The 27,555-nt window shown below is 41.4% G+C and overlaps 3 protein-coding genes across 4 annotated transcripts in view; all 3 read left to right on the forward strand.

The window, feature by feature from the left end:
• The window catches only part of si:ch73-105b23.6 (mucin-like protein), a 30,583-nt gene extending 30,161 nt beyond the window's left edge, over window positions 1-422 (forward strand). Inside the window, exon 24 of the mRNA XM_017690386.1 lies at window positions 38-422. Within this exon, the coding sequence (XP_017545875.1) occupies window positions 38-227 (190 nt within the window). The 3' untranslated portion in view covers window positions 228-422. The remainder of the gene's footprint in view (window positions 1-37) is intronic.
• Window positions 423-8,000: 7,578 nt separating this feature from the next.
• On the forward strand, window positions 8,001-12,953 carry calm2a (calmodulin 2a (phosphorylase kinase, delta)). Its single transcript, XM_017690605.2, has 6 exons — window positions 8,001-8,129; window positions 8,886-8,916; window positions 11,173-11,316; window positions 11,436-11,542; window positions 11,624-11,759; window positions 11,954-12,953. Exons 1-6 carry the CDS (start codon window positions 8,127-8,129, stop codon window positions 11,980-11,982), a joined length of 450 nt encoding a protein of 149 aa, XP_017546094.1. The 5' UTR covers window positions 8,001-8,126; the 3' UTR covers window positions 11,983-12,953.
• Window positions 12,954-15,776: 2,823 nt separating this feature from the next.
• On the forward strand, window positions 15,777-25,168 carry stpg4 (sperm-tail PG-rich repeat containing 4). Of its 2 annotated transcripts, none has more exons than XM_037538527.1 (8): window positions 15,777-15,860; window positions 16,014-16,276; window positions 16,546-16,602; window positions 18,408-18,662; window positions 18,850-18,914; window positions 19,197-19,242; window positions 21,364-21,465; window positions 23,769-25,168. In XM_037538527.1, exons 2-8 carry the CDS (start codon window positions 16,208-16,210, stop codon window positions 23,877-23,879), a joined length of 705 nt encoding a protein of 234 aa, XP_037394424.1. In that variant the 5' UTR covers window positions 15,777-15,860; window positions 16,014-16,207; the 3' UTR covers window positions 23,880-25,168. The 2 variants fall into 2 exon arrangements, with proteins under 2 accessions (XP_037394424.1, XP_017545899.1); XM_017690410.2 differs by having other exon boundaries at window positions 15,785-15,860; window positions 21,361-21,465.
• Window positions 25,169-27,555: the final 2,387 nt, after the last annotated feature.

Genomic DNA, 27,555 nt, shown 5'->3' on the forward strand with positions numbered 1-27,555 from the left:
CTCTCTCTGCTCTCTCTCTGCTTCTCTTTTCTTTCAGCATTCCTCACTTAGTACCAGTGTATGTTCAAGGGCAGTTCAGCTCTCACTTAAACTACGATGACCCTGCCCTGCACTACAAGTGCCACTGCAGCCCACGTATCCTTGACAACATCACACCCCGATACATTCAACATCCGCTCAGCCGTCTGCCTCCTGGAGCTCATACCTATCACTGTAATTGTAACTAAGTGCAAAGCTAAAAAGGTAAACTTTTGTATCAAATGTATATCATATTTATGGCATGCTCCTTAAAAACGCATTCAACCTTATGAAGCACTGGATGAGTAAAACACAGGTTGCCCATTGTATCACTTTCAAGGTATCACGGTATTCTGACACTCACTGTTGCTGTCCAATAAAGTATTGAACACTTGTCATCGTAATGATTTTTCACCTTTCAATACAGACGGTAAATTATGTATTTTTTGCATTCTGTAATATGTATTTAATACTTCAAGACAGCCCTAGAAGGAAAGAGATGGCCCTTCAGTGAGAGAAAAATACCCTTAAAATCATAATGCGATCTATCTGGCAAGTAAAACCAGCTTAAACTGAGTTGATCTAGCTTGTATCTCTCATTTTGAGACTGTTGTAAGAATATTATGAATATTTGACAATATTTGACTCTAGATGTTTTAATTAATTTAAATAACTTTATTAAGTGAAATCATCTTACTATACTAGCAGATATGGAAACAAATAAGATCATTGAAATAGTCATAGTAAATAATTCACTAAATTCATTCATCTGCCAATATGGCTCATTTCAAAAACATTTGACTCAAATGAAAACAAAAGCAAGCAAAAATGTCTAGAAATAAGTCAAATATTTTCCAAAATTCTTACCATGATCTTAAAATAATAAATATTAGGTATATCAACTCAATTTCAGATGGTTTCATTTGCCAAGATGTCGCAGAATTATTGTTGAATGATTTTAGGTTACAGTTAAGTGCAGGCTTGCATTCTTATTATATATTTTCCAAAAATATACATGATTCTGTAGATTTCTCATAGAAAATAAATTTAATGCTATTAACATAGACTCACCAAGCACATTTATTAAAACACCTGTATGCTTCTTCATACAAATGATCTATTCAGACAAACATGTGGCAGCAGTGCAGTGCATAAACCATGCAAGCATGGGCCGGCAGCTTCACTCTATGTTCACATCGACCATCAGAATGGTGAAAATGATTTTAGTGGTTTTGACCATGGCATGATTGTTAGTGCCACTTGGGCTGGTGTATTTCTATAACAGCTGATCTTAATGCGCAGCAGGCTATAGAGTTTACTCAGAGTGGTGTGATAAAGAAAAAAATCTGAAAAAAGTGAGCCACGGTTCTGCAGACAGAAATGCCTTGCTGATGAGAGCAGTAAGCAGAGAATGTCCAGACAGGTTTGAGCTGACAGAAAGGTTTTGTTAACTCAAAAAACTGCTCAAGCAGAAGAATAAATCAGAAAGCACATCAGCTTGAACCTTGAGGTGGATGGGCTACAACAGCAGAAGACCACACTGGGTTCGACCTTTGTCAGCCAAGAACAGAAAGCTGAGGCTGCAGTGAGCAGGCTCACCAGAACTGGACAGCTGAATACTGGAAAAACATAGCCTTGTCTGATGAACCTACATTTCTGCTGAGGCACACAGATGGTAGTGTCAGAATTAGGCACCAACAGCATGAATCCATAGACTCAACCCTTCTTGCATAAGTAGTCCAGGCTGGTGGAGGTGGTGTGATGCTGTGGGGAATGTTGTCTTGACACTTTTTGGGCCCACTAATACCAGTCAATCATTGCTTGAATGCTACAGTCTATCTGAGTACTGTTGCGGAGCATGTGTATCCCTTCATAGCCACAATTTACCATCTTCTAATGGCTACTTCCAGCATGATAATGCATCATGCTGCAGAGCAAAATTAATTTCAAACTGGTTTCATGAACACAATGAGTACAGTGTTCTTCAATGGCTTTCCCAGTCACCAGATCTGAATCCAATAGAACACCTTTGGGATGTGGTAGAAGAGAGTATTTTCAGCATGAAAGTGCACTGGAAAATTGCCAAGAATTGCAGTCATGTCAACATCGACTAAAATCTCAAAAGAATGTTTCCAGCATCTTGTAGAGTTCATGCCATGAAGAATTGAGGCTGTTTTGAGAGCTAAAGGAGGCCATACTTAGCATTAGTATAGTGTTCCTAATAAAGCACATGGTGAGTATATGTACAGTGGCCCCCAACATTTATAATTTAATTATTTAACCACTGGTAAACTTTAATAAGGTTCTTGAGGTAGAAATGTTTAACAAAATGATATTTGTTTCAGAGAAACTACACTTAGCACAACACCAGTTTTCTGGTAGACTCTTTGTGTGGAGAATGCCTGGAGAAGAATTCCATTCCATACTGTAAAACACAGAGGAGGAAAGTTCAATGTCTCATTCTGCTTTTTTCACAATGGTGTTGATTTTTTTTACAAAGCTGAAGAAGGTTACGAAGAAATTGCTCAAAAGATGCAAAGAAACTGCTCAAATAATAATAATGAACCAACTTTTGAAAGCATACTTTGCCTAAACAAAAAAATGACAGTGTTGGAATAGTCTTAAAATATATACCACTTGGTTTCATATTTTATTTCCTAACATGATAGAAAAATAAAAAATTCTGTTTTTGAAATAAAAACAGATCACTGATAAAATGGTTTGTTTTAATTTGATTATTTTTGTGATGCGACAAAAACCTATGCATTTACCTATACCTGCTTATTCAGCATACAGCAATTTAGCCCTACCCACTCACAATGAAACATAGTCATATAGAGTATTTCAGCATGGACTGCTTTTTGAATGAAACACAATACAGGGCAGCCAATCAGAACAGAGATCATGTACATATATATCAGCCTTATAGGCACAGTAACAAAATAGCCTGTTTAATTCTAAGGGGAAAAAAGGGAATTTGGAAAATGGCCATGTTTAAAATGAATTATGACTATAAACCATAAAAATAAACATAAGTGGATCTCCATAATAAAATAGTGCATAAAAATGTTTGGCAGGTACCCTTTAATACATTTTATGCATAAATATCTGTCTAAGTATATTTTAGGGACAGGGTACAGTTGAACTAAATCTTGAAGTCGTAGAAGATGCTCGAACTTGAACCAGAACCATGCTGAAGATGCACTTCCAAGATTTTACCATCGGGTGGCACTGTGCTGCAATGTTTATAGTAGGGTACAGTCAATCACAAGAGGCAAAGTGTTTTAGTCTGGGCAGACACCTGCACCTCTGCAGCTCTTAGTCTGCCTATGCAGCATGGACGCAGTGAATGAGTGTGCACGTGTGTGTGTGTGTATGTGTATGTGTGTGTGTGTGTGTGTGTGTGTGTGTGTGTGGTGGTCCCTGCAAGATGAGATCATCAGAGTGCTTTGCAGTCCTGCACTGCAGAGGGAGTCCCATACAGGGAGTGGGGGGTCAAGGGCAGTGCACTGCACGTACGTGCGCACACGCCTTCCTTCTCTCTCAGGCACACATTCTCAAATTCACTCTCTGTCCCACACCTTCCCATCCTTTTCTCTGCCTGTCTGCGCTAAATGGGAACCTACCTGTTCGTTTATCTTCGTGGCAGCACTTTCTTTCTCCTTGCCTTCCTTGCAAAATCTCCTTTCTTATTTCATGACACACTCTGCGTTTTGCTTTTTTTTTTCTTGCCTATGACATTAACCTTTTATTATCTGTGTATATCTGCTTGTGTCATTCTAGTGAGGTCCAGCCTCCGCCCCATCCTCCACAAAGTTCTCCCAGACACCTCTCCTCTAGTGCTTAAATTAACCACTATCAGCATGGGTCAGGAGTGATATAACGCCTAATCTAGAGTGTTTCATTTTCAAGAGCCTAGCCGTTATGCTCACGGGCCTGCAGCTGGACTTTGCACACTGCAGGCTATTATCACATGGCAGTAAAGCCATAAAGCATGGAGGTTCTGAACTAAGCCCTTTCATGACACAGAAGCCTTATCTTCTCCCTACGTCATCTGTGGAGACCCTGGGCTCGCTTTACTTGCCGTATCTGCAGTTGCAGCAATGTTGAAAGCAGAGTACAGCTTTGAATGGGGGTTGGCACTGCTGACTGTAAGCCAATGTTTGAGAATATGCATGTAAGCCAGGCTAGAACATGCCTACAAATACTATACCTATACCAGGAGATGTTGAAAATTATACTCAATGCCACTCAGTCACTCAAGGGCACCTACGCCCCCTTACAAACAACATCCAAATATTGTGGCACAAACTAACACGCACTTGTGAAAACTGACTCAACCGCCCTGTGCATTCTTAGGCCTCATAAATTAAATATGGCGCGCCCTCTGGTTACACAGGTACACACCTGGACCTTAAGCTACTTGAGTGAGAGGCCTCGCCCAAAGCAAAAGGGGCAGGGGTGTTTGAAAGGCCTTCCTGGAATGAACAACAACTGGAAGAGCCAGGTTCAATAAGCCGCTCCACATCCCAACTCTCAATGCTCCCTCACATGGACAGCATCCTCCACAGAACGAGGTCACATGTGCAGTTCAGGCCGGGACTCTGCCACGTCTGACCCTGCCTGGCTCCTGGGGCTTCGCCTCAATTTGACCCTTCCCTGCTCCATCTTCTAGAACATTCTAGCTCAGATAAAGGGCCCATTGGGCTGCTGAAGGCAGAGGCAGTTATTCGTACAACATGCTTTCTGAGAGAGCCGAGCCCAGCAAGAGAAAAGAGGAATGGGCTCAGAAAGCAGAGGATGGTGAGTCATTTCAGGAATGGGAACACATTTAGAACAGCGCAGACACAAACTTGCCTTCACACTCAAACCCACATACATTATACCATTCCTCATGCAACCGACCTCCTGTGACTATTCTAGGACAAGCACATCATGCAGCAGACCTTAATGTATGTGCACTTGCACAAACACAATCTCACGCTGAAGGCACAGCAAGAACACGTTACATAAACTGGGGATAAAATGCCGGCATTCTTCACACCCACAAAGAGCCCTTTCATGACAATCACACAGTGGGCCTATAAAAAGCACACAACTCAAACAGAGATACACAAATCCTTGTCCTTTAAGTGCACATGGACATACAAGCACATACTAAAGCACAAGGCACACGAGAGAGATGTATGCTGGAGTGCACAGCAGTTGGCTGAATCCCAGCCACTCTACATCAGATAAATTGGATCCAGGTTTTATAGCCCATTAATACGCTCCTGGAGTATATTCCAATAAGCCGTTTTCCTGGAAACCTTTGACCTATGGACACCTAGAACAAGTCCCCAAGGTACCACTGGGACCAAAGTGCAAAGCCAATTTCCATTCCAATCAATTCCAGCTGATGGATTTACCAAGACGTTGTTTTATTCCCAGCAGTTCGGTTCAAATGGCACAACTGTGACTATAAACTGGCTTTTCCACCCAAAGCCATTGCATGTAAAAGAGCTGGCAACTTTCCCCTTTGCAACTAATACATCCAGGGTTCTGTTCGCCTTTCCTCTTTCATGTGTTGCATAATCTTTTCCGTGACTTCAGAAAAACAGATTTGAGTCAATGGACTTCACTGTGTGAAAGCTTAGGCAGGAATGACCGTAGCAAGTGCCAGGCTGAGGCAGTCATGTACTGGGATGTCATATCAAACCAGCAGTCTTGGCTGTAGGAACTGTTACGACATAACATGTGTGTGTGGTGGGTGAGTGTGTGGGGTGTGGACATTTTACTTCCTGTTTGTGTGTGTATGTGCCTCAGAGCTTTCTATACTTACATGCAACATACCAAGAAGATGGCTGTGTTAAAAAAGGAAGGATCTTCACACATCGTTGCTTGTATCTTCAAAATAGTAACGTTAAAAAACATTCTTAACTTTCAGTAGAAATTAATTAACTTCTGGAGCATTTCTGATGGTCCACTCATCAAGAAGCTTTCACAAAATGTAATATACACTCACTGGCCACTTTATTAGATACACCTTGGTAGTAAAAGGTTGGACCCCCTTTTGCCTTCAGAACTGCCTTAATTCTTCAGGTCATACTTTCAACAAGGTGTTGGAAACATTCCTCAGAGATTTTGGTTGGTTATTTGAGTTACTGTTGCCTTTCTATCATCTCGAACCAGTCTGCCCATTCTCCTCTGACCTCTCACATCAACAAGGCATTTTCGCCCACAGAACTCACTGGATCTTTTCTCTTTGTCTGACCGTTCTCTGTAAACCCTAGAGATGGTTGTGTGTGAAAATCCCAGTAGATCAGCCTGTCTGGCACCAACAACCGCGCCACGTTCAAAGTCACTTAAATCACCTTTCTTCCCCATTCTGATGCTCGGTCTGCACTTCAGCAAGTTGTCTTGACCACCTCTACAAGCCTAAATGCATTGAGTTGCGGCCATGTGATTGGCTGATTAGCTATTTGTGCTAACAAGCAACTGAACAGGTGTACCTAATAAAGTGGCCAGTGAGTACACACACACACACACACACACACACACACACACACACACACACACACACACACACACACATATATATATATATGCATTTTGTTACACTAACTTTCCTTATATTTAAACATATGTGTACATTAAAGTAACTGCAGATGAACTGCCTTCAGTTAGCAATATACAAAAATACTATCATATAGCATAACTTTTCATTCAATTTATATGCATAGGGTTTTTGTTTGACTATGCTTACAGCCTTGTTTATGCTCCTACCTCCAGAAAAAGCAAGCTATCACATTTACTGTAAAGCTGCACTCTATTCTAGTGCTGACAACACCTCCACAGTCTTTACTCCCTCACCTGTGACTTCCTTGGGCCCTGTCCAGAGACAGGTGGCCAGTGGGAGAGAGGGGGAGAGCTGAGCAGTGAAGCATAGAAAAGCAGACCATCGGATACTGCATGCCGTCCCCTCAGTGAACACAAACAGACTGCAGCGAGCCCACAGCCCTGCTGCCGCTAGTCCCCACACCACATCTGACACACTTATGCACCAAGCCTCTCTGACATAACCAGTAACAAAATGCTGACTGAAAGTTCTCACTCTGGTATATTTCAGAACATGCACTGTCCATTAAGTCATTGCAGTTGTAAAAACTCTCCTTCTCCCCCGTCCCAATACCAGCACTGTACAGGAAAGCATCATCCTGCAGGCCTGCATTGCCAATTCAATCTGATAAAGAAATTAAATGGACTGCGCTCCACATCCAATGCTTAGATCCATTCAGCAGAGTTGGCTAAAGCCAGCCAGCCATTGTTTTATGAATCCCCTGAAGAGCTGGTTTAGGATGTGTGCTTTTAGACATGCTTGAGTAATGCAGTCTGCAGTGGTAAATAATCCTCACTGTACTTTGTCCCAAAAATACACATACATAAATGTTAATGGGCACAACTGGTTTTGTTATAGGCTGGGTTGTCAACAAATGTACTTGGAGAAGAAGGGAAAGACGAATGACTTTTCCCCACGCACCATGTGTAACAATACTGTTTATTTATTTATTTATTGTTAATCAGTGCTCCCCTGTCCATAAATATGATGCTGAGAGGTGCCCCACCATCTCCATGTGAAGTCCATGCTGTGCCTGGGGCGATTCATGCAGCCTATAGACTAACTGGGAACGCAGTGCAACGCAGGCCAGAGCGAGTGACGCATTGCAGGTACAAACGGACCAATCACAAACGCTCCTGCTCACTACAGCGCACTGTGCGGCGCTTGACCGAATCACACACCAGCAGAATGTATCGCTCCGCCGACAGCTAGTTCCCGCTCAAAGAAGCGTTCCCTCGCCCGCTTTTTCTACACTTTCGAGATTTATATTTATCGTAATTGCACGGGATCTCTGTATAAGCTTATCGAGTCCTGAAAAACAACAATTTTGCCAGCATATTCGGACATCATTCGCGCTCCAGAGGAAAGTGTGTTGGCGGACGGAGCGAGAACGGGGAGGAGTTTCCGACCGAGCATTAAAGGCGCGTCCAACCGTCTTCTAGTGCATCCTGTTTGTTTGCCAGCTGAGGAGTGTTGTACTTGTGGATCTGCATTTGCTTAAAACAGCGCGATGGTAAGTCGTAATGATTAACGTATTAGCTATTGTAATGTAATTAAGTAGTAGTAACAGCGGCTTTATGTCTGCAATGCTGTGTGAATTCTCCTGTTAGTGGCTTATTTGTCGCCCAGAAAGGACGGGTGGTGCTGCGTTCTGCAGGACACCATTCATTTAGAATGAGTACGTTGGCTAGTTAACTACGTGTTGCGCACATTTCTGTAAAACGCCTGTTTTATCGTTAGGAACATCGCACGACAGACTGATTTAACTTTTAATTTGTCCTTTAGCAAAGCTTGTAAACGTGTTTTGTCCATTTCCACATGCACATTGAGTTCTAACGCCGTCTCCTAGACAGTCTACTGTAATGTGTTGAGCAGCGGGATGAACGTTGGGGTTGTACTGTAGCTGCAAAATGGCCTCTTTATTGATGCTGTTACACTTCTTGGCGGTTGAACTTGGGCATCGCGAGCATGACGCATTTTTCTGGTTCGCCGTAGGAAGGTTAGGCTTGGTCTTATCCTCATCACCAGTGGGGGAAACCAGTAGAATAATGCCCGCACGTTTTGACTCAGCTTGCACCGCGTTAGTATTTCTTATTTGGCTGTGAAGAGGAGTTAAAATGAAGGCTTTATGACCGGCGAAGCGGTGCTGCGCCACAGGCTGCGGTGCACACGTCCCCCCTTCCATCTCATTGTAGCATCATGTCTCACTCTGAATGACTTTTTAGTGAATCTGTTCTTACTCTTTCTTTTTCTTTTTCTATTTTCGCAGGCTGACCAGCTGACAGAGGAGCAGATTGCCGGTAAGACTTTGCCGTCCCGACCGTTGGCACGTGGCTGGTGGTGTGGATTCCCGTGGTTTTCCACCCCCACCCCCCTCGGCTGGATTTATATTTTTCCCTTTTATGGCATATGCGCCCTAAGCCACGCTGGGAAAGGCAATCCCCAATGAATGGACGCCTATGGCAGCCACAGCTGGCTTTAAAACAGAGAGGAGTATTGATATTAGTTTGCATTTTATTGCCAGTGGTTTAGTTTTTTAAATTGAGCATACAGCAGATATGACTGAGAGTTGATAACCAGGCTGAGCAGCATAGGGTGTGTCCACTGGTGGACCTTAACTACATCTGGTTTTCCCTGAAATGGCTTCTGTCATTTGTTTGGTCATTTTATCATAACAAGTGGGTTTAGATTTGTGCTCCTGACATGTCTTGCTGGCTAGAATGGCATTACATTGAGCAAATGTTGCCTTGTTTTAGTTCGTTATTAATTCTTTATTCTTTATCTATTAAATTAGCAAGCGTGTGGGGCAGCAAATTTAAGTGGCTTGGAGTTTAATTTCTTAAACACTTATTGTTCTAGTGTAGTGACCTGCTTTTGTCATAAGTATAAAAAAGGAAGTGTTGAGATTAATTTTATATTGGAATTAATAGACTGCCTTTTTTAATCTTTTTTTTGGACTTTGTGATATGCATCCACCACACCCTAGAAATTGTCAAAACGTTGGATAAAGTGGTGTTATTAAAAATCCAGCCAGTCATCCCTGTGCTACGGATTGGGGCTTTTAAGGCTTTCTCTTGTCATGCCTATTATCAGAGTCACTAATGGTGATTAGAGTTTAGTCAGAGCGGAAAACCTGAACCCAAATTGCAAGTCATTTAGGTCACATTGGCCTGTCTCCATGGTGGTGGTGAAGTCAGTGACTTGTCCACTGGGATGTAGGCACGCAAGTTTGTATGGTTGCATCCCAGGAGACAGTGTGAGGTCACAGAAGTGTTTCCATGTTGCTTCTTCGTAAGATCACAATGGTCAGAGATCAAAGAACTGTGAGGTCACAAAGCAAGATCCTGTGTTGATTTAGTGGTGTTCAGTTTTGGATGTGTGTGCAAGCCAACGTGTCTCCATAGGAACAGGATAAGGTCAGGCTAATCTCCATAGAAACAGTCTCTGTGGGTTGATCTGCATAAGTACAGAATGATGTATTACTGCTAAGTTCGTGTGAGGACAGACTAATGTGAATGTAGTGGGTATATGTAAGGACACATTGCCCACTGGCACTATGGATTTTTACAAAGATCAATTTCTGCTGGCTTTGGAAACCACTGCTGTTTTTGTGTCACATTAGGGGAAACTGCCTGAAGTATCATGACAATTGATATATTCTACATGGGTTACATGAGTGACTCAGCTGTAGTTACTGACTGTTGCATAACAGACTCGTTGGTTCTGTGTTTTGAGTGTGGGTTTTTTATGTTTTTAAGAAGTAGGGCATATTAAACATGCAGTATAGACTTATTTTCAGTAGCAAGAAATGTACAGCTTGTTGGACAGGTGTGTGTGTACATATTGCCCTCTGTCTAGATTACTGTGGCTTTGAGAACCCTCCCCTCCCCCAACCACCACTACTGCTACAGGAAGCACTGGTGTATGACTAATGAATGTTGGAACCGGAGGATGGGTCATGGTTGTCATGACACTGAAAAGCTGCCTCATGCCACAGCTTGTTGTGCTCCGCCTGTCAGTTGGCGCACAGGCCCTGAGCTCTTTTGGCTACTTGCAGCCTCACCTCACTGATTGTATGTGCGTGCTTGCAGCCGGCTTGCTGTACTGTCTCGCTGTCCAAATAGTGTCCAAGATGAATGCACAAGCATAAACTCAGCCACCAATCAGGGTGCTGTACATTTTGAGCTCTATTTATTGCACTGGGGTTTGGATGAGAACTGGAGTCTACAAGTGTTTTGGCATTCCTTCATAGCAGTTAAGACTCGTAGGAGGTATTTGTTTATCTCTTTCTGACCTTTTATGGTCACTTGCCTGTACAGTCAGGTATAAAGTGAATTTGGGAATCCCTTCTTGTGCGCTCCTCCCCTTCTCCACTTTCTTTGCCAATTTCACCCTCCCCTCAGCATTTCATTTCCATGAGTTCAGGCCCAATAACTTTTTTTTTTTTTTTTTTTCCCCTCTCTCTCTCTCTCTCTCTCTCTCTCTCTCTCTCTCTCTCTCTCTCTCTCTCTCTCTCTCTCTCTCTCTCTCTCTCAACCCCCCCCCCCCCCCTGCAGAATTCAAAGAGGCTTTCTCACTCTTTGACAAGGATGGAGATGGCACCATTACAACCAAAGAGTTGGGTACCGTCATGCGCTCTCTGGGCCAGAACCCAACAGAGGCTGAGCTGCAAGACATGATTAATGAGGTGGATGCCGATGGTAAAGGAAGCACACGCCAGCACGCACAATTGTGCATATACATATGTACACATGCGCACACAGTGTTTTGTGCCAGGGACCTTTGGGGCTGATATATGTGCCACTTCTCTGTTCTACAGGAAATGGAACGATAGACTTTCCTGAGTTCCTGACCATGATGGCGAGGAAGATGAAGGACACAGACAGCGAGGAGGAGATCAGAGAAGCATTCCGTGTCTTTGATAAGGTAAATATCCACACCAGTAGCAGAACTCCTGAAGAGCATTCTTTACTCTTTGTCTCTGACCTAGGGCCTACTTTGTTTTAGGATGGGAATGGATACATCAGTGCTGCTGAGCTGCGTCATGTGATGACAAACCTGGGAGAGAAGCTGACTGATGAGGAGGTTGATGAGATGATCAGAGAAGCAGACATTGATGGTGATGGTCAGGTGAATTATGAAGGTGAGTTTCATCACACCTGTGGAACCTCATGCAGAGTTCCACTGCATCAGTGTGAGACAGCGATTCAGCTGTCTCACGCTAGGCTGTAGCTGTAGTGTCCCATCTGGGAGCTGTTCCCATTGCGTAGATGTAAAAGTTACCCTGACTGACCTATCTTTCCTAGAGACTGAAGACTTTTCTTTCTGTCTCCACAGAGTTTGTACAGATGATGACGGCAAAGTGAAAGCCTTGTACAGATCCTCTCTCTTCTATAAATAATTTGCCTTTTTTTTTCTGTTTAATTTATCTGTAAAACGTTAAGTCCCCTCCCCCTCCCGGCTGTCCAAAGGAACTGCATGTAAACTGCATAGGATCTAACTCCTCATGTCCCTTTCTTTTGCTGTCATCGTGTTTTTGGAGTGACGGTGCGGTTACACGATCAGGTGCTTGTTGCGGCGAAAAGGGGGCTGTGGCGCGCAAAAACCTGCACGTCACGTCTGTCTGCCCTCCACCCGATGCGTAGCAAGAGCGGAGACCTGCCAGCTGGCTTGTCACTTGATGACGATAACGTTGGCAGGGCAACAATGTAGAGGAGTAACTCTGCATGGACTATGGACAAAGTATATAATATATATGAAATTTATCAGCATTGCACTACTGCAAAAAAAGAAAAAGAAAAAAAGACACGGGTGTATCTACTAGATACTCGTACATAAACTCTTTTTGTATCTGCTGTTCTGTACCAGAGAACTTGTTTGAATCTTATGATGCTTTTTAATGTTTTATTCACTTTCATTTTTTTTTTTCTTTTTTTTTCCCTTTTTCTTTTTTTTTAAACGGCTTAACGGCATTGTCATGCCTCAAATAATCCATTCCAAGTTGTATATTTTTGTTTTCCAATAAAATTTACAACCCAGATTTGAAAGGTTTCCTTGTTTCTAGAGCATCCTTAAAGCCCTTGATAACTCAAAGCTCTTCAGTATGTTGACCGTTATGCATCCCTGAGCTGATTTTAGTGGTTTCAATCCACTCACCAATTACATCAACCAGAATGTTTACAATTATTGTAGTAGAAATGGTTCATTTGTAAATCATCATACAATGTATCTCTGAGTCAACTGGTCAAATAACTATGTGTAATCACAAAATAGGCTGGGGGTCAGGCCTCCTTGTCAAAGCAAAATAAACGTTCATTAAAGTACTCTTGAATGACAATTGTGGTAGAAGTCATCTTTTGCATCCACTCTTTGTTTTGACTACACCAAACACGATCTAGTTTTAACATTGGGGAGATTTCGCAGGGATGTTCAAGTGTAGTAACAGCTTAATAGTCCAAATGGTTGTAGATAAAGCTACACCTCCACATTTTCAATGAACAGTATGTAGAAGTTTTGCCTGCATTTGCAGCAAACGTGTTGCTAACTGCCTTGGGAGCATAAGAAGTGGGATAGGTGTAGGCTGATATGGGGTGAAATTACAGCAGTACATGTTATGGGAATATTTCTGTGTATATCTTAATGTTACAAAAGGTACTAAAACAGTGCTTACAGTGGGGTTATTACATAATGGTATATGTAATTAAACTGTAATCATTTGTTTTCTGCATAGAAAACAATGAAGATTGTCATAATGGAAACTCCAGATCTAAAATAGGCAACAAGTACCTAGAGTGCGCTAAAACTACATGCACAGTGGGGCCATGAGGGACTGTGTTCCTGCTCATTGGTACTAGAGACAGGTTTGATGAACAGTAAGCACAAGGCCTCAACTGTAGCTACTTGGCAGCACATGTTCCAGGTAGCCTAGCAACAGAGCAGAACATTCTGGCCAACTCCCAGGGAGATGCTAGCAGACAGAGATGATGCAATGAGCACAGTAACTCCACCACATCAACCAACACATCTTGCCAGGGCTGCACCATATCCCACACTGCTACATAAACCAAGATTTACAGGGTTTTAGTTTTTAAAGAAAATTAGCACATCGTTGTGTGAAATGAAGGACAGTGTCATGCTTTTACTTTACTTTTATGCATTACGCTGCTTCCATAATGAGTGCAGTAGGTATATAACTGCATCTATAGTCAAGTGATATAATTGTCACATTATTCCAACATTCCTTAAAAAAAGGTGAACGTGCTGTACCTTCCTGTCATCTTAGCTTTTAGAGAAATTACTGTCCTGTTGCTCATGGTTGACATGACTAGTGTAGCTAGCAGCAGCTAAGATGCCTACAACCATAATAAAATGCCTACAACCAATTAACGCTACATTGGTGGTACATAATTTTATATACTTCAGATAATCAGAAATTCCATCCATCCATCCATCCATCCATCCATTTTCTAAGCCGCTTCTCTGTCAGGGTCGCCAGTCCATCGCAGGGCAGACAGACAATTCCATTTTTCAATTTTCAAAGTGTATGCATAATTAAACCATTATAATGCAAACAAAGTCATTTAGAGTGGTTTGATGATGAAATTGTGCATCTAATAGAGATACTTATTGTGGTGGAACCGGGGTTTGCAATGTCTGTGCATTTTTTCACTATTCAGAACGTCCAATGAAACCAATGCATCTGAGTTTTTAAAGTCTAATAGTGAAATCTTTGGATATTTTGCCTTATGATGCCCTGCATGTATCTTTTTTCTATTCGTAACCCTTATGTATTCACTTTCAGTGAGGTAGCTTTTAGATGCATTGAATGACTTGTATTTCTGTTCCTATCACCACTGTTGTGAACAATTCTGGGGCCTGATTCATGAAATCTATCGTAAGATAATGGTAAAATGCGCTAACACCTATTGGTCATGTTCAGTATAATCATCTCAACTGGTTGGGGCAAGAAGAGCTCAAAGGCCAATTGCCATAGACGTGGGTGGCAGCAAATTGTGTAGGCTCTGGAACCATTTTGGTGACATCAGAAGCTGGAGGTCTGCTTGGGTGTTTTTGTGGTATTACCATCTTTAGCTTTCTGTGGCCCAGCTGCTCTCTGTGGTGCCTGTGCTGCCATATTTGTATCTAATAGAGAGTCTAAGGCAGATCCTGTTCTCTAAATGCTCTTCGCCGAAAGAAGATCCAACATTTAGATCTTAAGCTGCACCTGTATCTGAAACCTATTCATATATTCAACATCTGTGATATGATTTCTTTGACTGTAAGCCTTTGGAGCTCATTTTTCAGCATCTAAGTCCATGTCCGTGGCAGCACTCACAAGAAATGTGGAGAAGCTCCTTTGTACCTTCAGTTCTAGCTGCTTTTGAGGCGCCTCCGACAGGAAACGTTTCCAAAAGTTGAATAGTTTCCTGTAAAATGTCTCAAACGTTAGAATTTTGTACGAGTCTGAAGTCGCTTCTCATTCGCGAGCTTTTTGTTCGATTTTTCCCATTCCACCTTAAAAACGGCGCCTGACGCGCCAGAATATAAAGGCTGCACCATTATAAGGTGGAACGGGAGCATTTGACAGTTTCTTGTTGCAGATCAAACCTTTTAGGAAACCAATGCAAGTAAGTGAGTTTCCCCTCCAAATGATGGATGTTCGTCTTAAATCTTTTTCTTCGCCGTCTTGTTAGCTTAGCTAACTACAAGCTAGACGAGACTGCTGTCGTTGCTATGGTGACCAGCAGTCTGCGCGCCAACCGTCAGGGTTAAAGTTCGGTGAATTAGCGATTAGCATTAACCAAAACATCATTTTGTGAACATGAATATTGTACAGAGCGTCCACAACATCAGTGTGACCAACCCTGCATGCAAAATTACTGTAACCTAAATAAGGAAAAGTAAGAAAAGAAAAAGAAGGTAACTATCTAGTATTAACAGAGCTCGGGTTAAGCTGACCTACATAACAGGAGGTGAAATGGGCGTTGGCTTTTTTCGGTCCCAGTGCTCCCAGCCAAGCATCAGCAAAACAAAAAATGAAAAATAAACAAATAAATAAAGGTGGATGCTCCCAGCAGTTACTGGGTTGTCCGTTTGAATGCCCGATACATGACTCGTGTGTAATATTATAACTAGTGTTTTGTTTTCAGTTCCAGTCTGACGAGGATTGTTTCCATTGCTCTTCGAAACTGGGTTAAGACCTTCTGTACTTATGTTGTCAGAACATCACCTACAGTTGTAGCCAGTAAGGTTAACCGCCAGTTTCCTAACGTGGACATCCCAGCTGCGTATCATATTTTTAAGCGAATTTAGTGGTTTTGGGTTTGCATTCTCTAGACCTAATTATCACGTGGAGCCAAGACCATTGCCACCATATTAAGGTTCTTCTGTGTTACAGGTTCTCAGTTCGTGAGGCCGTGAAGAGAACAAAACAGTCTACCTTTGGGGGACAAAAACACCCAACGGCTTGATTAATAGTTAATCACGCTAACCGATTATCTGCTGTACCTAAGCAACGGTTAGAAGCTAAAGCTAAAGCAGAGTGTGTCTCTGTCTCAACACAAAAACAGCCCTCGCCAGGAAACCCAGAGAATGGCCACAGGAAGAGAAAGAGTCACTGCAAATTTAAGAGATATTTCTCACTCCACTGGGACAGAGATGGTAGGTTTCATGTTTCGTGTTCAGGAAAAAAAGCGAGGGTAAAGTCCTAACGCCTCATGCAGGTGGTTGAGGATGATCATGTTACATGGCAAACGCTGAAACGCTTCCAGGGGGTTTTCCACAAAGCAAGATTTCTCGGTTTAGCTTGATAACTTAAGCCCAAAGTCAGGCCCGTGAAATAGGAAAAGAGCCATGGAACAAGGCTTAGGTTATCTGGCTAACTGAGAAATCTAGCTTTGTGTGATATGTTTGTTATCATGTTTCTTTAGAGTCGTGAGAAAGAAGCTTTGACTGAAAGAGGTGGTTGGTGGAAGCAGACTATTAAGGTGAGTCATATTTCTAATAAATAAATACATTTAAGAGAAATACTCAGGTGGATAGAATAGTGTTTTTGTGTTGTTGTTGTTAAAGGGCCCATAGCATGAACTGTAAAAGAGTTTGATCTAGTATGTAAACAGTCTTAAAGTTTCAAAATGGACCAGTCACCCCAAGTAAGCTACAAAAACAACCCGTTTTGAATTCATAGTTTTTTGTGATGTCACAAATATCAACTCATTTATATGCAGGTATTAAGCCTGTAATAGTTTAGCTATGCCGGTTCATGCACAAGGCATAGCCCTGCGTTCACACTTGCAGGCGACAAGTCACGTCACCCCGTTTGTCCCTTGTGGGTGTGTTTGAGGCACTGGTGTTGTTGTGTGTGGGGATGTACATGGTCCAGCTTCCGACAAGAAATTGTAAGACAAAACAAATACAATATATGTATCGCTATTTAAAAAAAACATTATGATATATGCATCTTTAATAACTAAATTTAAAATAAATTAATTTACAGTCTAAATTAGTTTTAGTTTATTAAACATTGACCCTTCAGTCACTTCTATTCCTGCCTGAAATGTATACATTTGGAGAGAAAAAAAGATGAATAAATACGAGGCATAGCCTGACCACGTTCATTCAGCAACTACGAGTCCTGAGCTTGCTAGATTCTTGGCAATTGCTGATATTTATTAGTGCTGGAAATGCGCAGTTGAAACCGAAGAAAGAGTAGTTAGTCTCTCTTCCATGGTTAGATGCACACTTCTGAGAATAGGATTGAAATGCTGGTAGGAATAAAGGCTTCAGAGAGTAAAAGCTGGGTGGCCTTGGTGCCCTTTGTCTGCTATTGGTCTGAAGAATTTGTTGGGGCCGATTGCTTAGAATGCCGCCTCACCACTTCATAATTCATTTGGATAAAATCTCAACTTGATTTGTCATTAAATCGCAGCCACAAATCAGAAACTCCCATGGGAAACAACTGGGTGCTTGTTGCTCTGCTGCCTGTTGGTATGAACGCAGGGTTAGGAGTGTCTCTACTTTTTAAAAATGGATCACAATATAGCCTGGCCAATCAAAACAGAGCTAATTTACATATATCATCTAAAGGATCTTTAACAGCCTGGGATAACGATGGCCGTGTAAAAGTAAATTAGAATTGTTTTTGGTACATAAACCCATGTAAACTTCATACGTGGATGTCAGGGAAAAATATAGTGGTTGGTTAGTGTAGTGGTTAACACCTTTGCCTTTCACACTGTAGACTGGGGTTCAATCCCCCACCAGGGCAAGCACACTACACTATACCAATAAGGGTCCTTGGGCAAGACTCCTAACACCACCTTGGCCTACCTGTGTAAAGTGATCAAATTGTAAGTCGCTCTGGATAAGAGCGTCAGCAAAATGCTGTAAATGTAAAAATATAGTACATGAAAAATGTAGGATATGAGCTCTTTAATGAACTGGTGAGGTCCTCTGATTTGTAAGGCCTGTTGCTCATGCTTACAACCAAAAAGGCAATTTCTCCAGCGTCAAAGTCAGCTTTATTGTCAGTCCTTGTCATCAAAGATCTGAGGAAAGAAATGTAGTTTCTTTAGGATACGGTGCTGCATTTAATGCAGAGCAGTGGAGTTAAGTTCAGACAGTGAATACAGTAAATACGCACACTAAGCTGTACAAAACACAATATAATAAACTATATATACTAAACTATAGTAGACTACCGAGTGAGAGACAATAGAGAAATACCTGCTGCCGAACAGATATAGGCTACAGGTTTTTGCTTCGTATTTTGAGTATCTTTGCTCTTTTCCAGAACACCCCCATCCCTGGCAGTTATCACATTCGAGATTTTATAGAGGAGAACAGCCTCAATCCTGTGCGTCAGACCTATGGCTTTAAGGGCGCTGGCCGTAATGCACAAACTGTGTGCGTACGGAACGGGGTCATGCTCCTGCCAGGGGCTTATGTTTTCACTGACTCAACTCAAGAAGCTCTCCAGCGCCGAGCGTCCTACGCCTTCAAGAGCTGCCCCAGACCAGACAGCTACACCCTGGGCATCCGAGATAAGGTGGGTCACAATTAATCAGATTGTTTTCTTCAGCAGTCAGTTTATTGTTGTAAATGTTACAGACACCTTGATAAAGGACAGAATTTTCTGAGAGTGTTTTACACCTTGTTTTGTTCACTTGCAAATGAAAATAAAAGCATGAGAAAAAAAGAAGCATCATTAAAAGATGTGTATGTGTGTTCTCAAGGACATAGATCTCTCTCCATGCCACTACAATGTGACCGAGAAGCCTGTCCCCAAATTACCTTGCAGGTAAGCAGCCATTTTTGAACTCAGTGTCCTTCCCTCCTTCTTAGTTTGTCATTGTACACCCTGCCCTGTATCAGCGAGATGACTTTTCCTCCTTTTTTAGAACCTCCTTAATCTCAGCCAGTTCAGGGTAGCTTGCTGCAGTTTCGTCATTTCCTTTCTTGCTACTCTTTCGTCCACAACTGCTCATCTCTTCTCTTCCTCTCCTCTCTCCGTCCTGTCCTCACTTTTCTCCATTTAATCCCCACTCCTTCATGATACGTCTCTTCCTTTCTCCTCTTACAGGCACGTGATGTTTCGGTCAGCTGTGCAGAGGCTCGGCTTCCTCCCTGTAAGTTTCCAGTTTCTGTGAGAAAAAAGTCTGCCCGGTTCACACTGTCAGTGTGTGTTCAGCCTTTTTGTCTTCGTTTTTATATCATTTTACAAGAGTAAAATAAGAAATAATAATGATCTGGTATTTTTTTGGCCTTAAAGGGGAATTCTTTTGATTATTTTCAACATTTCTGCATAATTAAATGTTGAACATGTAAAGAAAATCTTTCAGAGTGGTTTCATTTTAGAGAAACTTACAGGTTTAGAAGTGTTCACAGTGTCGTTGATAGGAACCAGACTTCCAAAGAGTTTACAAACTCTATAAGCTCCCTCACATGAACTGGTTATGCGTATGCTGCTGTCTGAGACGATAGTTTTGAAAAGTTTTGGCTTATGACAATGGTTTACTGGTAGTTTTGGATAGTAAATAAAATAGCATTGTAGAGATTGTGACCCTTGTTAGTATCACAACTACTGTGAAGAAATCCAAGTTAGGTAAGTCAACACACCCTTTCATCTCAAACCACTTTGAATGGTTTTGTTAATATAAACAGTTGAGTTATTATTATTATTATTTATATCTCTCAGCATGTGCTGTCCTTATTATGGTCAAAATCAGTCAAAATTAGCATTTTTAAAATCAGCTCTTTATATTTTCTTTGATGCAGGAAGTAAAGTAATATAAAGATTCACAAATTTCTTATTATAGTTTTAAAACGTCCAAATAATACTTTTGTATTTATGTAGTTCATTACACAAACTGTATATTATAATCATTTTTAGCCTTATTTCTTCTGCATGTTGAACATCAGTAGGTTCAACTTATGATGTTCATATTTATAAGTGTAGTGCTGCTTTGCTCACAGTGATCTCCACCATGAGGCAGCCATGCGGGTCGGCTGGATATGTGATACCGGCTGGCAGCTGTCAAGCAGCGACAGAGTACCGAGGGTGCTAAGCCACCCATTGGGTGTCATTAGGGTGAATGTTAGTGCTTTGTTTTGCTTTAATGGTGTTGCATCGCATGTAAGACACATGCTCTGTCAAATAAGCAGTAAAGAAGAAGCTGTATGATTATTACAATAATGACAGCTCAATAGACACCCGTCGTTTTCAAATTTTCTTTTATAATTAGACATAATAGAGTCCCAAAATATTGTAGGAGAGCAAAAGATGTTTTGTACTGTACTTAAAACACAGTGGCTATATCATAAGCTATGTTTGGGACTAACTAGGCCACGTTGTTCCAGCTACCAGTTAACAAAATATCACCATTGTCTGTGATGAATCTCATTTTACTATCCGATGCAGGCCAGACAGTTTTTTTTAGCATAAGTAATTACTCCACAACATAAAACCTTCGTTTTGATTTAGCGGCGTATCAGTCTTCGTTAACTCCATACATCTAACCAGCACAAATCCTCTTTCAGCGCACAGTCTAAATTCACAGAAAGCCCTACTTTCTTTTATCTTCTAGTCCAGCTGTGACATTGACACCACAGGAGTAACTTACTGGAAGCTTCCTGTTTTGTGGTGTTAGGCCAAATGGAGGCAGCTAAAGTGAGGCTCCTCCTGGGCACACTGCCTCACTTAATGAAAGGAAAGGTCAATGGCTCAGCAGACATTTCTGCTATGAGGCAACTATCAGCGGCGGAATGCAGGCCAGTGGAGGGTCCATGCCACAGAGAGCCGTTTGGTGTGCGACTCATTAGGTGACGGGCAGTGGGAAGTGATTTCCCCCAAGTGACCCCTTTAAAAAGCCCCTGAGAAATACACCTGCATTAACACCTCGAACGCATTTCAGCTTTCCACACGCCGCAAGCCAGGCTGGGGCGGATCATGTTGAAGCTGCTGGTGGAGTCGAGTGACATGTAATAATAGCAGGCAGCCTCTCCTGAGCAGGCTAATGCGGCCTAGGCCCTGGGGGAGCTGGCTGTAAGGCTCTTCCTCTCACCTATTGCTTTCTGGATGGAAATGAGTCCTGGGTGAATTGTAATATGGTGTTATGTTTACACTCTTACACAGTGTTAAGAGCATTTCTGGATGTTCTTCAAGCATAGGATGAAGTTTCAACACTTGCGTATAACCTCATTTTTAACCCTTTTTCTTTGTTATTGATTTTGATTGATGTATTTAGAAGGAAGGACCACCTCCCGGTCATTATACACTGAAGCCCAGCCCATCTATTGGCATTACGTCCTGCTTCAAGTCTACAGTGCCTCGTCTGCACAGCGTACGCTCTGTGAGTTCAAGTGGTCTGCCATCAGAACCCGCCTGCTCTTTAAAACTCTTAAATGCATAGTTCATTGAAAAATCCAATTTGCACGATTTCACTCCTTTTTCCAAATGCAGTCAGTCAGTCAAGACATGTTTGGTATTTTGCTTCTTTAGAACTGAAGCTTTTAGGGTAAAATTGCTAACGTATGCTGGAAGTCAATAGTCTTCCAAACCATTTCCGCGTGTAAAACTTGGGCTCAAACCCACTCTGCCCTTACAGAGGTCTTCAATTAGATAGCACAGATAAGTTGTTGGAGTTTAGAACATAGTATGACTCACTATGAACTATAAAAACATACAAACAAAATAAATAAATCTTCTCTTGAAAGCTAAAAGAAGGGGCAGTGATTAAGAATAACTGTAATCTAAAGACAACCAAAGACAGCGACACAGACAGAAAATTGTGTCTAATTACAAATTTGAGCACTACATTTTCTGTACGAATGATCCTCAACCATATACACCGACCAGGTATGACATGACCACCTCTTTGTTTGTCCGCTCAGTGTTTATCAGCTCCACTTACTGTATTATTGCACTTTGTAGTTCTACAGTTACAGACTGTAGTCCATCTGTTTCTCTGTATATTGTGTTAGCTCCCTTTTACCCTGTTCTTCAGTGGTCAGGACTCCCATGGACCCTCACAGAGCAGGTACTATTTGGGTGGTGGATCATTCTCAGCACTGCAGTAACCCTGATGTGGTGGTGGTGTTTTAGTGTGTGTTGTACTGGTCTGAGTGGATCAGACACAGCAGTGCTGTTGGAGTTTTTAAACACCTCAGTGTCACTCAGTGCTGGACTGAGAACCGTCCACCAACCAAAAATATCCAGCTAACAGCGTTCTGTGGGCAGTGTCCTGTGACCACTGATGAAGGACTAGAGGATGACCAACACAAACTGTGCAGCAGCAGATGAGCTATCGTCTCTGACTTTACATCTACAAGGTGGACTAACAAGGTAGGAGTGTCTAATAGAGTGGCCAGTGAGTGGACACAGTGTTTAAAAACTCCAGCAGCACTGCTGTGTCTGATCCACTTGTATCAGCACAACACACACTAACACACCACCACCACGTCAGTGTTACTGCAGTGCTGAGTATGATCCACCACCCAAGTTGAAGCTGCTCTGTGAGGATCCATGGGGGTCCTGACCACTAAAGAACAGGGTAAAAGGGAGCTAACAAAGTCTGCAGAGAAACAGATGGACTTCAGTCTGTAATTGTAGAACTACAAAGTGAACCTATATAGTAAGTGGAGCTGATAAAATAGATCATGAGGGTAGGAACAAAGAGGAGGTCATGTTATGCCTGATTGGTGCATGTTACAACGTGAATATACACATGAAGAAATGTGTCATTTGGATCTTGGATTCAGTGACTCTCTGGGCCCTGTAGTATGGCAGTAAGTGAGCACAACAAAGATGAAGAAAAAGCAAATAACTTCACATTAACTTCTCTGTGATCTGTAAAAATGACATTGAAACAGCTTTAAATTTTAGAATATTCCACTGAAGGCCTTCATCAGGTGAAAAATGATACAGGGACATACAGGGAGATTTTGCAGTGACTTTACTGATTGTCTCTCTTGCTAGTTTGTGGTTCATTGCCAAAAGCCAAAGGACATTGATGGTATTGTACTAGACTGCCAGTAGATTTCTTTGTTCTCTGTCTGCTAAATGGAACACATTGCATTTTTGTAGGTTCATCATTATTTGATGTGCAACTTCCTTTACAGTCAGCAAGCCTTATTACTGTGCTAATACTACTTAAATGCATTATGAGGTTTTTTAACATGCCCATATACTCCGGCCTCCCTGAGTTTGAAGGCAGAATAGTGCAGGAAAGCAGGATGTTCTGTAGATGATAACGTGGTTCCATTTTTCGCTTAATTGTGTAAATAATGTCTATCCATGCCCTTTTACTAAATCACCTTTTAATGAGTTAACAGCTTACTGGCATAACTTGAAGCAAATACAAAAAGATTTTGGTGCGTATTTGTGGAAATGGTTTGGGTGACTATTGACTTCTAGTCTTAGCACCATTAGCCAAGCAGCACCAGTTATAAACTGAAAAAGTTTGTAAAATAGATTTTTCACTGAGCTATTCTTTTAAAAGCTCCTCCAGGGAAATGCTAAGTCAAATTATATCCAAACTTTTATAGGACTTAAAATAATTTGTCTGTTTTATTATATTAAAATGTGACTTTGTAATTGTAGATATATAACCTAGTGTTTGCTAGTGTTAATGTCCATTTAACCTTTTTCTAACAGAGGACTCCTGGACCAGGTACATATGAGCCCTCATGGCACAGTGGCCCTCAGCTCAGCATGAAGACCGGCATGGGTCGCACCCATGGCCTCTTCTTCCGTGATGTATTTTAAAACTCTACGTTCACCGGTCAGTCATAACTCCACTGTACGTCATTTCTCCAGCCACACATGCATGGAGCATTCACATTCACAGCATCATCTCTCAACTGGCATTTGACAGATTGCTGCATGTTTTTTTCCATTCATATTAAAAAGCCAGACAGTCTTTGTTTCCACCGTTTGTGTTTACCTCACATATATTACATTACACAGACAGACAAATGAAAGTTATCTCAGAAGAGCTAATTGCTGCTTGCAGTGAGTGGATCACTGTGTTCCAGAAGCCTGTCTTTTCCCATTTCTTATGGCCCTCTGTCTTTTACTTAGCATGCATAAAGGAAGAACCCCAGCTCATTATCTACCTATTCCACTCTCTCTGCTCCATGTCCTGCTGTTGTGCCTTGCAGCTATCTCAGCTATGCCATGCTCTGAATGCAGGCTGGCCGTCCATATAATAGCCAAGCTTTTGTGATGACTCTCATGCTTGCCTAACTCATTCATTTGGAACAAAGAGGTCAGTGTCACACAATGAAACAGCTGTTTCTAGCACTCCCCATCGCACACAAGACTAAACAGAGCCAGAGAGTGTAATGTGTGTGAGAGGTCCCAAAACATCCCCGCAACATGAGGTATATATGCTGGGATTGAGAATGCAGCCGTCGCTTGAATATTTATGGCCCTGTATACCGTTTCAAATACAGGACTTCAGGGACCCCAGGGGAACAGAGAGCTCAAAACATCTGTGGTCTTTTCTGCAGATGTTTTCACCAATATTGTGCATAAGCTGTCCACTATATGTGTATATGCGTTTGAGACACCAATTACCAATGGGTTTTATCATCAGTTTCTGTGGAGAACAGAAAATAGGAATCACTATTCAGGAGGAATTGCATTTTTCACAGTCTATATACCTCCTGATAATGTCTTTCGAAATGAAAAGTCTTCCGGCCTAATCCTATTTTAAAACTCTAAATTTGAACCCGGATTTAATCCCATCAAAAACAAGGCTTTCTGTATTCCTACCATTATGAGGTGGGAAATATGACAATATTTACTGTTATTATGATCAATTAAGTCATCATACACTGTTCTGAGCATATTGTGGATTCAATCATTACAAGTATTATTCATCCTGTTAAATTAGTTTTGGTGCAGTGTACTAGGGCATATAAGCATGTATATACTGTATACTAACCTTTACTTGGCCCATCTGTATAGTCAAGGTGAAGGAAAACTTCACCCAAGAGTTTTGATTGGTCAGTTTCCTGTGATGCTCAATAAACAATATGCTTAATAATCAATTTCAGTATGCTTAAATCTAATTCATATTCCAGATACCACCACTGTTTACAAGTCTTCCTTTCATCAAAGTTGCCTACAGTCAAATCTGATCGTAAATTGGGCACACAAAGATTGTGGTTAAGTAAACAAAATTGCTATCAGTATCACTTATAAAACAAATAATATGTATAAAAATAGAAAACAACCATAAATACTAATAATCTGTGCATGTGACTGTTCAGTACAAATGTGGATGCACTTATTTTACATGCACTCTGATGTAAACAAAGATTGCGACCATTCCATATTCTATTTAAAGACATGTTACACTGTGCTTTTGTTTTATACTACTGACACTGGGAGGGACTTCAAACTCCACCTAAAAGCACAGTGACTGACTCACAAGCTTCTGAATGCTGTTCATGTAAGTGTTATACAAATTAGGTGCTTGTAGACTGGCACTTGATTTCACGCACTGAAGCTGATCCATCGTTTGTGCCCAAATCTCCACCTGTTTGCACGTCCTGCGAGTTTCAGCAATGAGACGTTCAGTCATTTGTACTTCATCAAATGTGGTCAAATCTGTGTTTTTTTTAATGCAACTTGAATGAAAACAGGTCTTTGTGATGAAACACTAACAAATGCTCTGAAAAATAAAAAAGTGCTGAGCTGCTACTGATGTAACAAAGAAACATTATTATTAATAAAGCTTTGCTAATGTTAGCAATGTGAAATTAGCAGTGAGTAAACAGTCAAGTAGGCTATCAGCAGTCTGATATGAGACAAACTATGGCTTCAAAAGAAAGCCAAACTTTCAAAAACAGTTATAAACAAGAGTTAATGACTCACAGTCGTGGCATTACAAACCTGCGTTAGAGCAAGAAAAAGTATGGAGCAGTGTTTACTGTAAACTGGATGCATAATAGTGGAAATATAGTGGAAATAAATAATAATGATAATAAATCATTGAATTAAAGTAAAAAATGAATCCTATATATGCTTTGCCATATCATTTACCCCTACTACCTTACATGTGAAGCGATGATGAAACACTTTGCTTTTAATATTTTATATTTTTATTAGAAAAACAAGGCCAAGAAAAACAACATCAAAGGTATTCATGGACAAAAGTATGAAGTACTTTTCATGCTAATTCTCATATTCCCTCGGGCCACAAACAAGGACCTCATTTCTAACATACGCCGTGTTCTGATGATCTAACAGCCCTTGTTTTCTGTTTGACTGCGTCAGAGAGCGCAACTTGCCTCTTAAAATTCGTCATGCACAAGCACTCTCATCAGTTAGAGGAGGATCATACTGAACGCCTGACCCCGGCATTCAACTCTACATCCAAACAAGCTACTGTGCAAGCACAGAAGTCCTCCACCAATCTTGTGGAAAACAGCCTACGTGTAGTATAAAATATGAAGTGAACGTGTGCTGGAATCTAAATAAAAGCACTGTGATTTATTTCAGTAGTGTACCATAATTCAAACAGATAAATCCTCTAAGAGGGAATAGAGTTTAAGTAGCAGAAGCCAGATTTTATGAGAGGATTAAGGCTTCTTTGGTTTCTGAAAAGCATCTGGCATCAGCACAAACGAAAACCATGACAGATATGGCCATTCTGTTCTAGAAAGCATTCAGGAAGACTTACTTTGCATATGGCTAGACGGTAATATTTATGCTGGCTAACAACAGTTATGTCCCCAACTAACCTTGACTGCTCTGTCAGAATGTAATTTACATTCACCTGCATAAGACGAATGAGTCATTGGTGCACAGCTAAAACATCTGTAATTTCCATTCTTCTTTCTTGCTAAAAATAGGACACGTATTGGTGAAACTCTAGTCCTTGGCTGGGGGACATCCCGAGGACTTGTGGGAGCTCATAATTGGTTTGAGCCAGGGTCATGTTCAGAGCACACGTCAAGCCAGACAAAAGCAGCATGTGGTCTCGGATCATTTGACTTGGCCATTGACAGGTGCGTTAGTACTACGGCCGAGCTCTGTTAAATGACTCATGCAACTTTGAAGAGGCTTGAGGGTTCGATGGAGCTCATTTGAGAGTGATCCTATTGTTTGTGTTTGTGAAATATGAAGAGGGAGACTTTGCGCATGATTAGCTTGTCTCTACTCCAGTAAGGGAAATGGTTCAGATAAACGATCTCATATTAAGGCAGAATGGCTGGGCTATTAAGCTATACATGACTACTGCAGAAGAGGCAGACATATGTAACATTATCTGTTCAGCAGCTAACGATAAAACGTGGGGCACTAATGAGATGTAACTATGTAATAATGTAGATATGTGGATATTAGGTGTCAGGTTATGACAGTAAAGTCAACTGTCTTCACTAATGTAAACTGAAAGAATAAGCTGATCGAAGATTAGCACATCTGGCCA

The sequence above is a fragment of the Pygocentrus nattereri genome, chromosome 5, assembly GCF_015220715.1.
Source record: "Pygocentrus nattereri isolate fPygNat1 chromosome 5, fPygNat1.pri, whole genome shotgun sequence".
NCBI classification, from domain to species: Eukaryota; Metazoa; Chordata; class Actinopteri; order Characiformes; family Serrasalmidae; genus Pygocentrus; species Pygocentrus nattereri.

What these genes read in the sequence shown, in the direction of transcription:
- stpg4 (XM_017690410.2), top strand. Translation starts at nt 16,208, where the DNA reads ATGGCCACAGGAAGAGAAAGAGTCACTGCAAATTTAAGAGATATTTCT. An exon ending in ACTCCACTGGGACAGAGATG is followed by an intron (nt 16,277 to 16,545) that starts GTAGGTTTCATG and finishes ATGTTTCTTTAG; the next exon opens with AGTCGTGAGAAAGAAGCTTT. An exon ending in GGTGGAAGCAGACTATTAAG is followed by an intron (nt 16,603 to 18,407) that starts GTGAGTCATATT and finishes GCTCTTTTCCAG; the next exon opens with AACACCCCCATCCCTGGCAG.
- calm2a (XM_017690605.2), top strand. An exon ending in CATTCCGTGTCTTTGATAAG is followed by an intron (nt 11,543 to 11,623) that starts GTAAATATCCAC and finishes ACTTTGTTTTAG; the next exon opens with GATGGGAATGGATACATCAG. An exon ending in TGGTCAGGTGAATTATGAAG is followed by an intron (nt 11,760 to 11,953) that starts GTGAGTTTCATC and finishes CTGTCTCCACAG; the next exon opens with AGTTTGTACAGATGATGACG.